We start from the raw sequence: 16005 nt of genomic DNA, 5'->3' as shown, positions 1-16005 counted from the left end.
TCCCACCTCCTTTTTTTCTTTTTTCTTTGATTTTCTATCTATGGCGCATAGGGCCTTCTTGGGCTGTCCCACCAGCCCACCAAGGGCTGGTGCACCACCCCCAAGGCCTATGGGCTTCCCTGGGGTGGGCTGCCCCCCAGGTGAACACCCGTAACCCATTCGTCATTCCCGGTACATTCCCGGTAACTCCGAAAACCTTCCGGTAATCAAATGAGGTCATCCTATATATCAATCTTCGTTTCCGGACCATTCTGGAAACCCTCGTGACGTTCGTGATCTCATTCGGGACTCCGAACAACATTCGGTAACCAACCATATAACTCAAATACGCATAAAACAACGTCGAACCTTAAGTGTGCAGACCCTGCGGGTTCGAGAACTATGTAGACATGACCCGAGTGACTCCTCGGTCAATATCCAATAGCGGGACCTGGATGCTCATATTGGATCCCACATATTCTACGAAGATCTTATCGTTTGAACCTGAGTGCCAGGGATTCATATAATCCCGTATGCCATTCCCTTTGTCCTTCGGTATGTTACTTGCCCGAGATTCGATCGTCAGTATCCGCATACCTATTTCAATCTCGTTTACCGGCAAGTCTCTTTACTCGTTCCGTAATACAAGATCGCGCAACTTACACTAAGTTACATTGCTTGCAAGGCTTGTGTGTGATGTTGTATTACCGAGTGGGCCCCAAGATACCTTTCCGTCACACGGAGTGACAAATCCCAGTCTCGATCCATACTAACTCAACGAACACCTTCGGAGATACCTGTAGAGCATCTTTATAGTCACCCAGTTACGTTGCGACGTTTGATACACACAAAGCATTCCTCCGGTGTCAGTGAGTTATATGATCTCATGGTCATAGGAACAAATACTTGACACGCAGAAAACAGTAGCAACAAAATGACACGATCAACATGCTACGTCTATTAGTTTGGGTCTAGTCCATCACGTGATTCTCCTAATTACATGATCCAGTTATCAAGCAACAACACCTTGTACATGGTCAGCAGACCCTAACTATCTTTGATCAACTGGCTAGCCAACTAGAGGCTTGCTAGGGACAGTGTTTTGTCTATGTATCCACACATGTATATAAGTATTTATTCAATACAATTATAGCATGGATAATAAACGGTTATCTTGATACAGGAATTATAATAATAACTATATTTATGATTGCCTCTAGGGCATAATTCCAACAGTTCAGACCCCGGGTCGGTCGGCTCCTCCGCAGCTGCAACCGGCTCCCCCGCGTCCGGCTACCCTGCGTTCGGCTCTCTCGCGGTCGGCTTCCCCGCGGCTGGCTACTCCTCGGGCGGCTCCCCAGCGGCCGGCTCCCCAGCAATTGGCTCCTCTACGGAAGGATCCCCCGCAGCTGCGGCTGACTACCCCACAACCGCGACCGACTCCTCCTCGGCCGACTTTTCCGTAGCCGGCCCCTCCACGGACGGTTCTTCTACAGCTGGCCCCTCAGCAGCCGGCTCGTCATCACCACCTTAGCCGGCTGAGGTCCCAGAGTTGTCTTCTCGCCCCATGACGCGGGCTAGGGCCGGTGTCCACCGACCGAGCCTGCGGTACTCCAGCGACGAGTACCTTCTTGTCGCTTCCACCTCCGAGCCGTCACCACTTCCTGGTTCCGTGCGGGCCGCCCTCCGTGATCTCCATTGGCTCACTGCGATGCAAGACGAGTTCGACGCCCTTCAGCGAAATCGCACTTGGACTTTGGTTCCCCAGCCTCCTCGCGCCAACATCATCAGCAGCAAGTGGGCCTTTCGCCATAAGACCCGCCCGGATGGCACTCTTGAGCACTACAAGGCTCGCTGGGTGGTCCGGTTTCCGTCAGCGAGTTGGCGTTAACTTCACCAAGACGTTTGCACCGCTTGTCAAACCGGGCATGATCCGCATCGTTCTATAGTTAGTGGTCTCTCGTGGCTGGCTTGTTCATCAAATGGATGTCTCTAACGCCTTTCTTCATGGTCACTTTGCCGAGCAGATCTATTGTGAGAAACCCACTGGTTTCACTGACGCCACTCATCCCAGCCATGTGGGCTTGCTGTCTCGGTCTCTTTACGGCCTTAAGCAAGCTCCACGCGCTTGGTACCAGCGTATTGCCAATTTTCTACACACACTGGGCTTCTGTGTTACTCGCTCGGAAGCCTCCTTGTTTGTTCTCCACCACGGCGACACGACTGCCTGCTTGCTACTCTATATCGATGACATCATCCTGACGGCCTCCTCCGTATCCCTTCTTCAGCACACTACTCTGCGGCTGCGTGACGAGTTTGCCATCATGGATTTGGGTGCCCTTCATTACTTCCTTGGCATTGAGGCCGTCCAACAACTCGATGACTTCCTTCTTCATCAACAGAAGTATGCGCATGAGCTGCTTGAGCGCGCTGGCATGCTCAACTATCATCCTGTCGCTACTCCTATTGACACGAAGGCCAAGGTTTCTGCTCAGGAGGGTTCGCTGGCGTCGGATGCCCCGTTTTATCGCTCCATGGTTTGTGCTCTTCAGTGTCTGACACTCATCAGACCATACTTATAGTATGATGTGGAGTAGGTGTGCCTCCATATGCATGTCCCTCGTGACTCCCACTTGGCACTCGTGAAATGGATTCTCCGCTATATTCGTGGCATGATGTCCCTCGGACTCACCCTCATGGCGTCTCCCTCTTGGGATCTGGTGGTCTACTCTGATGCTGATTGGGCTGGCTGTCCTGATACACGACGCTCCACGTCCGGCTACTGCGTTTACCTTGGTCCTTCACTCGCCTCGTGGTCGTTGAAACGACAACCCACATTATCGCATTCTAGCGCGGAGGCTGAGTACTGAGCAGTGGCTAACGCAGTTCTCGAGTGCTCCCCGCTTCGACAGCTACTTCAGGAGTTGCATCATGGTGTCACCAAGGCCATGAGCGTCTAGTGTGACAACGTCTCTGCTATGTATCTTTCCGCCAACCCCGTTCATCATCGCCGTACGAAGCACACCGAGCTTGATATCCACTTTGTGCGTGAACAGATCGCCCTTGGTTACATTCGGTTCTTCATGTTCCGATCGCATAACAATTCACCGATGTGATGACTAAGAGACTTCCTACTTTCACCTTCGAGGAGTTTCGTTCCAGTCTCTGTGTCTCTAACGATGTTTCAACTGGGGGGGGGGTGTTGAATATATATTTGTGCATGCATATTGTGTCATAGGCCCACCTCCTAGTTCCTTGTATAGTTGAGGTTGATGTTCATCTTGTACCTATATATACGTGCCTAGTGCACCCAATCAATATTGAGAGTTGCACAGCCCAAACCTAATTCTCTACAATATCTATCCATTTATGCGACAAGTAATTTCGGGCGGAGGGAGTAGTAAAAATGTCCGTGCGTTGCAACGGTAGATACACTGTTAAAACGATGTTAAAGTGATGTCATGTCAGGGTTTCCTCACGAGTTTAAACATAACTTTCACAATTTTGTTATTTCCAAATTTGATAATGAACTTTGAACCTCAGTGAACATATTCACATACCAAAGGGCTATATCAAATTATACCATGCAAGTCCAATGCCATCTATGACAGATACTCAAAACCAAACACTCTCACAACCGCCTTTGCAAATTGTTTGACGAAGTTTGAAGTGATCTCTCCCATTGCCAAGCTGCCATCAATGCAATCTGCCGGAACACCATATGACATCATGCGTAATGTGGCAGTGACCTTCTGCTCAGTGGTATGCCCAAGAGCTCCAATACAGTTCCTCCTTTCAACGAAGGACCGGTTATGTTTCTTCGCATCATTGCAAATGTCAAGAAACAAGCTCGTTTACATCCTAAACCGGCATAGAAAATACCTCTATGGGTAGCGAGGCCTTGGGGCTAAGTAGTTGCGCCATAATCGGTCACCTGCCTCTTTTCTTCCTTGTCATAGAAACTCGCAACCAAACACGGAACCTCCGTGCTTGGGCTTCTTGTTCTTGTGCATCATCACAATCATAGCAATATGTTCCTCCTCAGTCAAATGAAACTCCTTATCCGATCAGGAATCATCGTAATAGTTGGAGTCGCATGAACTCATCTACAATACCAAACTATCTATTAAGCTATAATTCCATAAATGCATTGGAAAAAAGCAAATGATTTTTTGACCTTTGTAGTGATTTCGTCGAACACCTTGAGTGCGAGTAAGAGATATCTGTGATTGCATCCGCTTGATGCTACATTTTAAGAAAATAAAGTGGTTGTTATAAAAAAAATGTTGGTGTTATTTTTTGTTATGTGTGCTATAGCTTCAAGGATCATTTGGATGTGTTCCCTCTAGTACGTATTGACACATATTTTGATGTGTGTTATAGAAAAGAAAAACTACTTCTAATTATTATGATTTTGTAATTGTTATTGGAATAATATATAGGAAATTTACAGTCAAAATTCAAACACTTTTTGAGATAAATTGAAAGTTCAAACTTAGTCAGTTAAACAATATCCTAAAGAAATTTTCAAACAGAGGGATTGTTGATTTTGTCCTGCTCTTATGTAGTGTAACTTAGCCTAACTGATTTTCTGACCTCTGCTTTGGCCTTTGCTATATGTTTATAGGTCTAGTTAGCCGGCTACTATTTTGTTTCTAGCATCTGCCTGCAGTTTTGTTTGTTTTGCTTGTCATTGTAGTTTTGGCGCTTTCTTCTAATAATTTGTTTTGTTGTACTGCTAAGTTTTGATATACGTAGTTATCGTGTTTGCTAGATGCAGTCTTCCCACTTGACTTAATAAGTCGATTAAGGAGCACTACGATAAAATGGAATTGTGCTCAAAACAATTAATGTATTATGACCCACTCCCTCCGTCCCGAGCATTTTTATGGGACGGAGGGAGTAACTTGCAAAATGTTGCTCTCAAGATGATGGCACACTGATAGCAGTCTGTGCTAGCTGTTGGTACCTGTGGACTTTTAGTCTCATGTACCACCTTTTCTACTTAGATGTTACTGTATGCATTTTGTAATGTCGAATTTTTACTCAGTAGAAAATAGCAAGTAGAAGTAACAGAATTCAAATAAATGTTGGCAGTTGATAACAAATGGGATAAAATAGGCCAGAATCATTGATTGATCCTGGCGATGCTATCACACTCTTCTGAATATGAATATCCACCTTGTATTTATACCCCTCTTACTGCGAGTCATACCACAAGCAGGCAGACAAGCTGCAATCAGGAGGAGGAAGAAGAAGCGCCATGGCACTTGGAGTCTTTGTGACTTGGAGGGGACACACCATCAACAAAGAGGTGCATGGCGGAGTCAGAGCAGCATGGTTTTTGTATGGTAATTAAGTCATTACAGACCGAGCCCTTTTTTCCCACACATGTTTACATATGTGTGGCTTCTGAATTAACAACGTTGAAACATTGAATCATTTTGATGTATATGTTGTTTCCCGTTGCAGTTTTGACTGTGGTAACAAACGTGGTCATTGTTCCAAACCTGCTGAATATGGTTACTTATCTCCATGGAACAATGCATATGGGGGTTTCAGGCTCTGTAACTACAGCTACTAATTTTTTTGGTGCCACATCCGGGTTTGCAATGGTCGGAGCTTTCATCTCAGACTCCTACATCACTCGCGCCCGAACTATGCTCCTCATTGGTCCATTTATGTTTCTGGTAATATGCATCTTCATCTGTTCAGTTATCTACATGGTATCTATTTTTTGTCATGATGATCCAGCGGAGTTATTCTTGATTTCTTGTTACATCTTCTCTTATTTAAACGAACCCCTAGAGTCTGCTAATATTATTTTTTTCTCTTCTGCTTCGGTAGACCCCCCTTCACAAAATGTAGAAGGGGGAAATGTATACCCATGTTGTATTGTATGATGTATATCTACCTTGTATTATATATGTATGACGGTCTGTACAATACAATACGAGGTGGATATACGTTTCTCTTTCTATGTTTTAGGAGGGTCTACCGAAGCACACCTTTTTTTTTTTTTGAGAATCGAGTCTGCCAATAATAGAAACGTCAATATTACCTGTGTGTCTTTATCTAATATTTTTTGAACCTAAGCAGATATATGTGTTAAAGAAGTGAACATGAAATCCCAGTTTCTTAGATATACTTTTGCAACTGCTCAAATTGACTACCAAATATCATAGTAGATTTGATTTTATCTATTGTAATTTTCCTAATTTCGATGTGGTCTCACCATATTTGAGGAAATTGTTACCTGCAATTCGGATCTATATTTCCAAATCTCAATTATAGTTCTGATACACATTTTTTTTTTGTTATAAAAGGAAACAGATACCTGATTTTGTTAACAAAATGAGTGAAAAAATTGTTCGACAAAAAGAGGAAAGATGAAACATCATCTAACCATTTAGACTGGCATCTAACAGACGGTGATGCACCTTTAGCATACTGATGACGAGATGCTCAAAGTTAGAGCTGCTTTACAACTTGTCACGTTTTCAAATAGCTCAATTTCTGACAAAGATAGTATACCTCCTTTGGCGTATCCTTGACCATGTTATTGTAGCATGATCGATTGAACATGCATTAATCTGTGCAGGGATATGGATTGCTCGCACTGCAAGCCTACCTACCCTCCCTCCATCCACCCCCTTGCAACACTGAAGCAGAGCTAAACAACTGCAAACAGGTCCATGGCGGAAACGCTGCCTTACTGTACGTAGGCTTGTATGTGAGTGCACTCGGCGATGGCTGTATACGGGCTTGCTTGCCATCCCTTGGAGCAGACCAATTTGACCATGAAGATCCCTCAGAGTCCCACCAGCAGTCCAGCTTCTTTAACTGGTATACCTTCGGAATCTCTTTCGGAGGTTTCGTAGGGCTGATTCTCATAGTGTGGCTCCAGGACTACAAAGGGTGGGATATCGCACTTGGGTCGTGTGCCGTCCTAGTTCTGCTCGGGTTGCTCGTAGTCGCTGCTGGTCTCCCTTTCTACCGCAACCAAGTGCCACAAGGAAGCCCTCTGACTCGAATACTGCAGGTGGTACATGCTACTTCCTTGATCAAAACATAATATGTTACTTGTGTTGACTTCGATGTTGCTTCTCCCAGGTTCTTGTGGTTGCATTCCACAACAGGAAAATTGAAGTTGGTGAGGGTCTAGAAGAAGCACATGAAATCAGTACTGAGGTGGGGACAGGTTACATTGGCTCACTCCCTCAAACAAATAGTCTGAAGTAAGGCTCGGTGAATCGAACCATTTTCCCCTGCTTGCACTTATCAAGTTGCCATATAGAGTACCCCATATAGAGTTTTGAGAATATATTCCCTAACTCTTTGATGCATGGTGTGCTAGATTTCTCGATAAAGCTTGCATCAACCGTGGCGAAAAGGGAGACTGGTCGGTCTGCAGTGTGACCAAGGTGGAGGAGACCAAGATCGTGCTCCGCTTGCTTCCCATCTTCATCAGCTCCGTGATCGGATACATATCCAACATCATCCTCTTCACGTTCACGGTGCAGCAAGGTGGCTTGACCAACACAAGGCTCGGCAAGATCCACGTTTCCCCGGCGACGCTCTTCATCATCCCCATCATATTCCAGATGTTGATGCTTGCAGTCTATGATCAGTTCATCGTGCCATTCCTGCGAAGGCGCACGGGCTACAGCGGCGGCATCACCCACTTGCAGCGCATCGGCATAGGCTTCGCCTCCATGATACTTGCCTGCGTCATCGCGGCGGTCGTCGAGAAAAAGAGGAAGGAGGCTGCAGTGCAGATGTCCCTCTTCTGGCTCACACCCCAGTTCTTCCTGCTCGGCGTGTCAGACGTGACGTCGTTCACAGGGCTCCTCGAGTTCTTCAACAGCGAGGCGCCACGGGGCATGAAGTCCATCGCCACGGCGTTGTTCTGGTGTGACCTGGGGCTTGCGTCTTTGATGGCCACAGTCCTGGTGGATGCCGTGAACGGGGCGACAAGGAGGCATGGTCACCGGGGAGGCTGGCTCGAGGGTGCAAGCCTGAACACTAGTCATCTTGAGCTGTTCTACTGGGTTGTGGCTGTTGTCGGATTGCTCGGCTTCTTCAACTACCTGTACTGGGCCAACAAGTATGTGTACCAGAACAATCAACGCGTTGCCAACGTTGTGCCAACGCTTGATCAGGATTAATCAAGTCGGCAGAGGAGTAATGTACAAGCCTGTACTAGTATTCTGCTGTCATATATGCGCTGGTTGTTTCCAGTTGATTTGTTGTACTCATCTCATCCTTGCTACTCTTTGCCGGAAGAAATGGCTTCCACCCTAATGTGTGGCGTGTTTGAAGTTTCAACAAGTGATGCCAGGTATTGTTCAGTAAATAAATTTTCAGTGAATTTTCTCAACAAGTGATAGATGCACTCAAAAGTTTAGTGAGAAAATGCAGATGCTACTCACTCAAAAGTGAATTTTCAGTTCACTTCTTACTGAATGTTCAAGTATACTGAATTTTTACTGAAAATTCAGTTAGCAGTGAGCAGTGAGAACATACCGTAACAATGTGGCAACATTATACCATGCCTAAAACGGATTAAATTCCTAGCGCCTGTAGGAAATTAATTGGCTCGCGTTTCCTTCAGATCAAATGACGATGTTCCATTGCAAAAGTGTGAAAATACAGCGCTTCCAGTGAGTGAGCAAATTAAACACCATCAGGGCTCAGAGAAATACTCCTACTGGAATAACTTGGAAGTTTCATAGAGATTATGAGAAGAAGAAAAAAACCTTGATTGATATTGAGTGTAAGCAGCAGCACGGCCAAATGCTCAACCAAATGCTGTTTAGATGAAAACAAGGGAGATTAGTGTACTCATGCTACCAAATTGAAGGCAGTTTTTTGCTTTCTGTCAGATGAAGACGAGGAAGTGTTGTGGGACATATCTGGAATGTCGTGGGGGAGAAACATACAAACAAGGGAGATTAATGTCATGTATATATGTTCACAGCAAGCCTGTTATCACTGAACATACTAACAGAACAGAGTATGCATGGTTCCAGAAAAAGGAAAAAACATATGAACGGTAAGCAAAGTGTTATGACTGAAATTGAAGAATCAGTTAACAAAGTGTACGCATAATACTCTCTACAATATAGTGTCTAGAATCACTGAAATAGTTCAGATAAATAAAGCATTGATAATTTGCAAAGTTAACAAAACATGTCAATTTGCAATGTTAAAATTCAGTTAATTTGCAAAGTTCAGTTTGCATTGCAAAATTCAGACTTGGAATAACCAGTCTCTGAAGTCAGACCACAAGGAACAAAAGCTGCCCTCCTTTTTTTCCTTAAGCATATGACAGATGTCAATTCACAATTTAATGATAACAGGCTTGCTGTGAACATACATACATGAGCCATGAGACAGCGAAGTCAGACCACAAGGAACAAAGCCAGAGCATGAGGCCATGATGCCACTCCAAAAAATAAAGCATGAGGCCATGATGCCACTCCAAAAAATGACGGGAGTTTGACAATTTTTGAGATACGTACATACAGAGGAGCAAATTACAATCTCTGTTCGTTGAGCTACTACTTAGTACATGATGCCACTGTAGGCTGAAAGAGGCAGGTTGAGCCAATCGTCCTTGTCTCCACTGTCGCTGATCAGATCATCGTCATTGCCGATGTTGTCGAGCGCATCGAACAGGTCTTCTGCTATCACGTCGTCTCCTCGCTCGTCAGCCACCAAGCCTTCCAGTGACCTCGCATGCTCATGTTGATGCTCATGCGGGCTTTCTTGGACGTGTTCGCTGTTCTCTGGCAACTCTTCTGCGTCGGCATCAAACCAGCTCAACAGGTCGCTCATGTCGACCTCTGACGGCTGGGGCTCCAGCCTGCTGGCCAGCTCGTCTTGGGTAGCTTCTTCTTGGATGGTGCTCTGGTGGCCTCCTTGTTGGATGGTGCTCTGGTCCGCAGCCATGTCAAGATCGGTCTCCAATGACCTCGCGAAGTCGTCCATGTCAAGATCGGTCAGCGAGGGATTTGATTTACGGCGGCTTATCGTCGCCTTCGCGTGGTGCTGAGGCAGCGGCGCCGACAGGAAAGCCGGTCGCTTCGGAGAGTTCCACCCATCGATGGCTTGTCGAACTGCCACGTTGACAGCCGACAGTGCTGCGGATGCGGGGACAGCAGCAGCAGCAGCTCGGATCCGCTTGGGGCGCGGCGGCTCGGCGATGGGATGCGCCGGCCGCTTGGCCACCTGCTGCGTGGACGTGGTGGTCATCATGGTCGCAGGCACCGCGACCCGACGTTTATCAAGGGCACGCCGCACCTGCTGCTTCTGGATCACCTGCGGCTGCCTTGCTTCTTGCAGACGCGGCGGCGCTGGCTTGTGGATCACCTGCGGCTGCCTTGCTTCTTGCGGACGCGGCGGCGCTGGCCTCTGCATCACCTGCGATTGCCGTGGTTCTTGTGGTGGTCGAGGTGTTTCCTGCTGTCCGGCCACCATCGTGGCATGTGCTCCGAGAACTCCACTTCCAGCAAGAAGACTATCCCCTGCTTCAGATTGCTGGAGCGTGACGGACCCCGGCTTCAAACCAGGCAAGACGTAGACCTTGCAGAGGACGCTCTCCTCCCCGTCGACGACGGCGAACTGGTCCAGGCCGCAGATGTGGTATTCCTCCATCAACCAATCCGACTCTCTGTTCTTGTCCTTGTACGAGTAGCGAAGGGTCTCGCGGAAGCCGATCGTCTCGCCGGCGTCGTTCTGGACCACCTTCTTGGCGTTCGGAATCCAGCCGCCGGCGCCGACGGTGCGCGAGATCCTGTAGCCGCGCCCGGCTTTCTGCCGCTTGCACGTGGTGAAGAAGAAGCGCTCATGGGTTCCGGGAAGCCGAGGGAACGCTGCCGCGAGGTCCTTGGGCTCCGATCCGTAAACCCTCGCCTCGTGGATGACGCCGGCTGTGTCCGGCAGCGGCTGGCCGAGGACCCGGCGCCGGAGGTAGAAGCCGATGGCGTCCCTGGGCGTAGGGTTGAACTTCATGCCGACGCGGAGCGCAGCGTGGGTGGCGGCGGCTGTCGCCATAGCGTGGACGACGGCGGCTGTCTACGCTGTGGTAGGAGAGGAGCTAACAGAAGCAGGTTGGTGGCCTTGCGATGCCTGGGTACGCATTTATACGGTTTTGCATGCATGGATCGGCTTCAGCTTAGCTTGATTCTATTCGTGTACGGATTGGAGTTTTTTTTTCCTTTTTCTTGCTACGACCCAGTGGAAGCAGCTGACCTCTCTCTCTCTAAAAAAATTAAGATTTTACGATACATTATAATACACCATGTATTATACGAGCTATTTAACGGATGATTAACTAGGCCTTTTTGAGCCCAAGGGTATTTTTAACCTAATTTTTTTATACCTTTATTTAGCTCAATTAGGTCCAGGGGTATTCGCGGCGCCAGGTCTTCCGACGAGCCGCTAATCCCCACCTTCCACGCCGGATCTTTGCTATAAGTGGCTATAGGCATCCGCATAGAGGAATGGGAGGTGGGATGAGGCCGAATCTTCGCCGGCGGCTGCCGCGGGGAGGGCAGTCATCGCCCTCTCGTGTTCATCGGTGAAGAGGAGGTGCGAGAGCGTGAGGGAATTCGGGTGTACGGAGGGAGGGGCCGCGACGCGCGACAAGATCCTATCGCGGGGATAAAACCCTACCGTCGGCGAGGGATCTTGTCGCGGCCCCTCCCCGCCGGAGTGGATCTTGCGGCAACACCTTGTCGCAGCGATGGAGTAAAACCCTAGCGAATGGGATAAAAATCGAACCGAAAATAGCTCTTAAATTCATATTGAAAATACCCTCGAAATATTTGGGAGGGAAAATCTGATCAGTTCGAAATATTTTTCTCCCAGTCGGCTTCAGCTTAGCTTGATTCTATTCGTGTACGGATTGGAGTTTCTTTTTGCTATGACCCAATGGAAGTACCTGACCCCTCTCTCCCTCTAAAAAAAGGTGAGATTTTACGATAAATTATAATACAACAGAGCACACGTGTATTATACGAGCTATTTAACGGATGATTAACTAGGTCTTTTTGAACCCAAGGGTATTTCCGGCCTAAATTTTTTTATACCTTTATTTAGCTCAATTAGGTCCAGGGGTATTCTCGTCCTAAATTTTCCGATTAAATTAAATGCATTAAGAAATCACTTCATTATAACATCAATCATCGTGCGTACTCTTTTGAATTTCCGTTCGAGCTGTTCGTCCTCTCACCTCCTCTCGAGTCCTAACCTCGGGCGGCCTTGATCGCCTTCGGCGCCCTTGATCGCCGCCGATCGCAATCGATCACACTCGCCGTATCACTCCTTCCTCCTGTTCCTACTCCCCCCTCCGTCACAAGTCACCCCCTCGGGTCGCGGCGCCAGATCTTCCGACGAGCTGCTAATCTCCACCTTCCCCGACCCAAAAGGTCACATCATCCTCATCGACGTGCATCAATTTGTTCACGCCGGATCTTTGCTGTAAGTGGCTATAGGCACCCGCATAGAGGAATGACAGGTGGGATGAGGCCGAACCTTCGCCGGCGGCTGCCGCCGAGAGGGCAGTCATCGTCCTCTCGTGTTCGTCGGTGAAGAGGAGGTGCGAGATCATGAGGGAATTCGGGTGGACGGACGGAGGGGCGGCGACGCGCGGCAAGATCCTAGGGATAAAACCCTACCGTCAGCGAGGGATCTTGTCGCGGCCCCTCCCCACCGGCGTGGATCTTGCCGCAACACCTTGTCCCGGTGAGGGAGTAAAATCCTAGAGAATGGGATAAAAATCGAACCAAAAATAGCCCTAAAATTCATACCGAAAATACCCTCAACATATTTGGGAGGAAAATCTGATCAGTTCAAAATATTGTTTCTCCCGAAAATGCCACTCGGGGTCTGATATAATACATGTGACATTAGCGTATTGCATCGGATCTGGACCGTCGAATTCGCTCCAACGGACGGTCCATATCGACCGGATGCACTGTAAAATGACTCCAATTTTTTTCAATCAATACATAAATCTAAATACTGGCAAATATCAAGATGGAACCAGGCGGCAGCATCGACGCGAGAGAGACAAAAGGGATAAGGAGATCGATGGTCGGGGAAGAAAGGTGGAGGAGTGGACTTGGAGGTTGTTTGTGTGTAGGTGGAGGAGGACGGCACATGGGCTAGCTCAAGCTGCAGGTGGTGAGATCCCCCTTTAAATCTCTCGTATTGCCATCAATGTCCTCTCTTCCTTTCAACTTGTATCTATTGTGGTATACAACTCATTTGTCTACTCCCATCGAAGGTATAAAAAAGGAAAGCAATGTAATAAAGACGAAAAGAGATAATGTCATTGCCATGAAACTCTATCCCAAAACTTGAAAGTCGTATTACTTTCAAACCAATTGGCCAAATCGGAATCCACTTCCACCATAGTGTTCATCAGGAGGTTTTCGAAATTAGATCCCACATGGCAATACTGTAACAAAAATGTCTAAAAAGCACATTCTGTCACGAAATTCAAGATTGTGGTATGAAACTTACTTTTCTAGCACATTTCGATGATTTGGAATTTATTTGGATCAAAACTAGTTCCCATATGGTTTTATTACATTTTTATCATTTTTCTCGTCACGGGACCTTTAAAAACTAGAACCCATATAGACACATTCCGGTGGATATATTTGAACAACAATTAAAGTGTCGAAAGTATATATTTAACACAAACTTGCTTTTCTCTCACAAACTGGTATATTGACCGTCTGTTTTGACTCTATATGCCAAATTTAAATATCACAAGATTAAAAAAAATGAAAATTTTAAATTTTTTCCTATTTTAAATGCAAATTAGCCTACAAAAAGTAACTTGTACTGCAACTTGTATTTTATCATATCACATTGCTTTGAAGAAACAAGTGCAAGCCATAGAAACTACACAAAAGCATCTTAAATGATATGCAACCAACATTTTCTAAAACATATCTTTCATGGTCGAATAATATATAACAAATGATTGACTTGTCGTTATGCTAAATATGATCCGAGCTAGAAAAACATGTGTACCATAATTTTCCTTTTCATGAGTCAAAGTTGCTTTTCAAAAATATTTTATTGGAAATATATCCAAACTCATAGTTGTTGTTTTGCTTTTCCTCAGTAAAGTTGTTTTCTACACATGGAAAATTTAGAAATATATCTCCTTTTCTCACATGGAAAATTCATATAATGTTCATTTACTACAAATGGCAAGTTCATATTTTTTTGTAATGTCCATGTGGCAAATTTATGAATTTTCAAACTTTTCACATGGCAAGTTTTATACATTTTTTGTAATGTCTACATGGCCAAAAAACATCGTTAGATGGAAGTTTTTGGATTATTTGGTGCATACAAGACATGGAAAATTCTGAATTATGTTTTGCTATTTCTAAGATTTTTTTTTTCTACACATGCAAATTTAGAAAAAAAATTCTCCTTTTGTTACATGGCAAAGTTGTATCATGTTTGTTTTTCTTCTCGCAAATTCACATTCTTCCTTAATGTCAGCATGGCAATCTATGAATTACCTTCTTGTCACATGGAAACATTTTTGTAATGTCCACATGGAAAACAAATCATGATTAGATGGTAAAATTTGTATTATTTGGTTCTTAAGACATGGATTTTTATAGGAAAATTTTCTAATAGTCATATGGGAATTTTAGATTTTAAGTTTGGATCAACTTAACAATTATTGCATTTTTTGGGTCTCATGACACTTGTTATATGTGACAATTCTGATTGAAACTTGTCCCATGACGATTTTAGACATGACAAATCACATGGAAAGATCATTTTTTTGTCTTTCTAAACATGGAAATTTGTAGGTCTTTTTGTAATGCTCCCATTACAAGCTTTAGGAATTTTTACCTTATTCATGAAATTATTGGGAATGTTCCTACTTTGTCACATGTCAATTCTAGATTAGTAATTTTTATTTTTCTAAATAAATTTGTTTTCGACACATTATATTTTTTGTTAAATCTTGATATCTAATGGAAACAAACAATTTTTCTAAGTAAAGTATACACACATATCGCCCCCCCCCACACACACACACGCAATCCCATAATTTTTGTTTTGCTTTTTCTAAGTAAAGTTGTCTTTTCTACAAATGGCAAATTTAGAAATAATTCTCTTTTTCTCACACGGTAAATTCATATCTTGTTTTATTTTCTACACATGACAAATTTATATATTTTTTGTAATATCCACATGTCAAATTTATGAATCTTTCAAACTTGTCACATGAAATTTTTTACACTTTTTTGTAATGTCCACATGGCAAAAAGAATCATGGTCGGATGGTAAATTTTGGATTATTTGGTGTATATAAGACATGACCAAAATTTCGTAATGTTTTCTAACAGTCATATGGCAAATTTTAGATTATGTTTTGCCTTTTCTAAGAAATGTTGTTTATAAACATGCAAATATAGAAAATAATTATCCTTTCTCACATGGCAAAGCCATGTCATCTTTAATCATGGCAAAACACTTTTTCCCCTTAATGTACACATGGAAATTTATGAATTTTCAAACTAGTTCCATTGCAACATTTTGGTAATGTCCACATGGCGAAAAAATCATGATTGGATGGTAAAATTTGAATTATTTAGTTTATAAGACATGTCAATTTTCTAGAAATGTTTCTAATAGTCACATGTCAAATTTTAGATTTTGACTTTATATCAACTTAAAAATCATTGCATGCCTTTTTTGTCTCATGTCACTCGTTATATGTGAAAATTCTGATTGTTTTTATGTCACATGGAAAAATCATTTTTTCTTTCTAAACATGAAAGTTTTTAGGTCTTTTTGTAATGATCCTTTTACAAGCATTAGAAATTTTCTACCTTATTAATGAAAATTTTGGTAATGTTTCTACTTTATCAGACGATAATTTTAGATTATTGTTTTTTGCACTTTCCTAAGTAAAATTGTTTTCTAGACATTACAATTTTTGTATGGAAAACATATCGTTTCGACCATGGCAAA

General features: G+C 44.4%; 1 protein-coding gene across 1 annotated transcript; it reads left to right on the top strand.

Moving 5' to 3' along the window:
• The first annotated feature begins 5242 nt into the window (after window positions 1-5242).
• On the top strand, window positions 5243-8147 carry LOC123400108 (protein NRT1/ PTR FAMILY 4.5-like). Its single transcript, XM_045094519.1, has 5 exons — window positions 5243-5330; window positions 5452-5669; window positions 6581-7024; window positions 7093-7217; window positions 7337-8147. The coding sequence occupies exons 1-5, from the start codon at window positions 5243-5245 to the stop codon at window positions 8145-8147; spliced, it is 1686 nt and encodes a 561-aa protein (XP_044950454.1).
• The last annotated feature ends 7858 nt before the right edge of the window (window positions 8148-16005 follow it).

This window comes from Hordeum vulgare, chromosome 5H, assembly GCF_904849725.1.
Source record: "Hordeum vulgare subsp. vulgare chromosome 5H, MorexV3_pseudomolecules_assembly, whole genome shotgun sequence".
In the NCBI taxonomy this organism is placed as follows: domain Eukaryota; kingdom Viridiplantae; phylum Streptophyta; class Magnoliopsida; order Poales; family Poaceae; genus Hordeum; species Hordeum vulgare.
This window is presented reverse-complemented; position numbering and strand designations above follow the sequence as displayed.

Coding starts and splice junctions, on each gene's coding strand:
- LOC123400108 (XM_045094519.1), top strand. CDS start 5,243: ATGGCACTTGGAGTCTTTGTGACTTGGAGGGGACACACCATCAACAAA. Junction 5,331..5,451: donor AGCAGCATGGTTTTTGTATG/GTAATTAAGTCA, acceptor TTCCCGTTGCAG/TTTTGACTGTGGTAACAAAC. Junction 7,218..7,336: donor CCTCAAACAAATAGTCTGAA/GTAAGGCTCGGT, acceptor ATGGTGTGCTAG/ATTTCTCGATAAAGCTTGCA.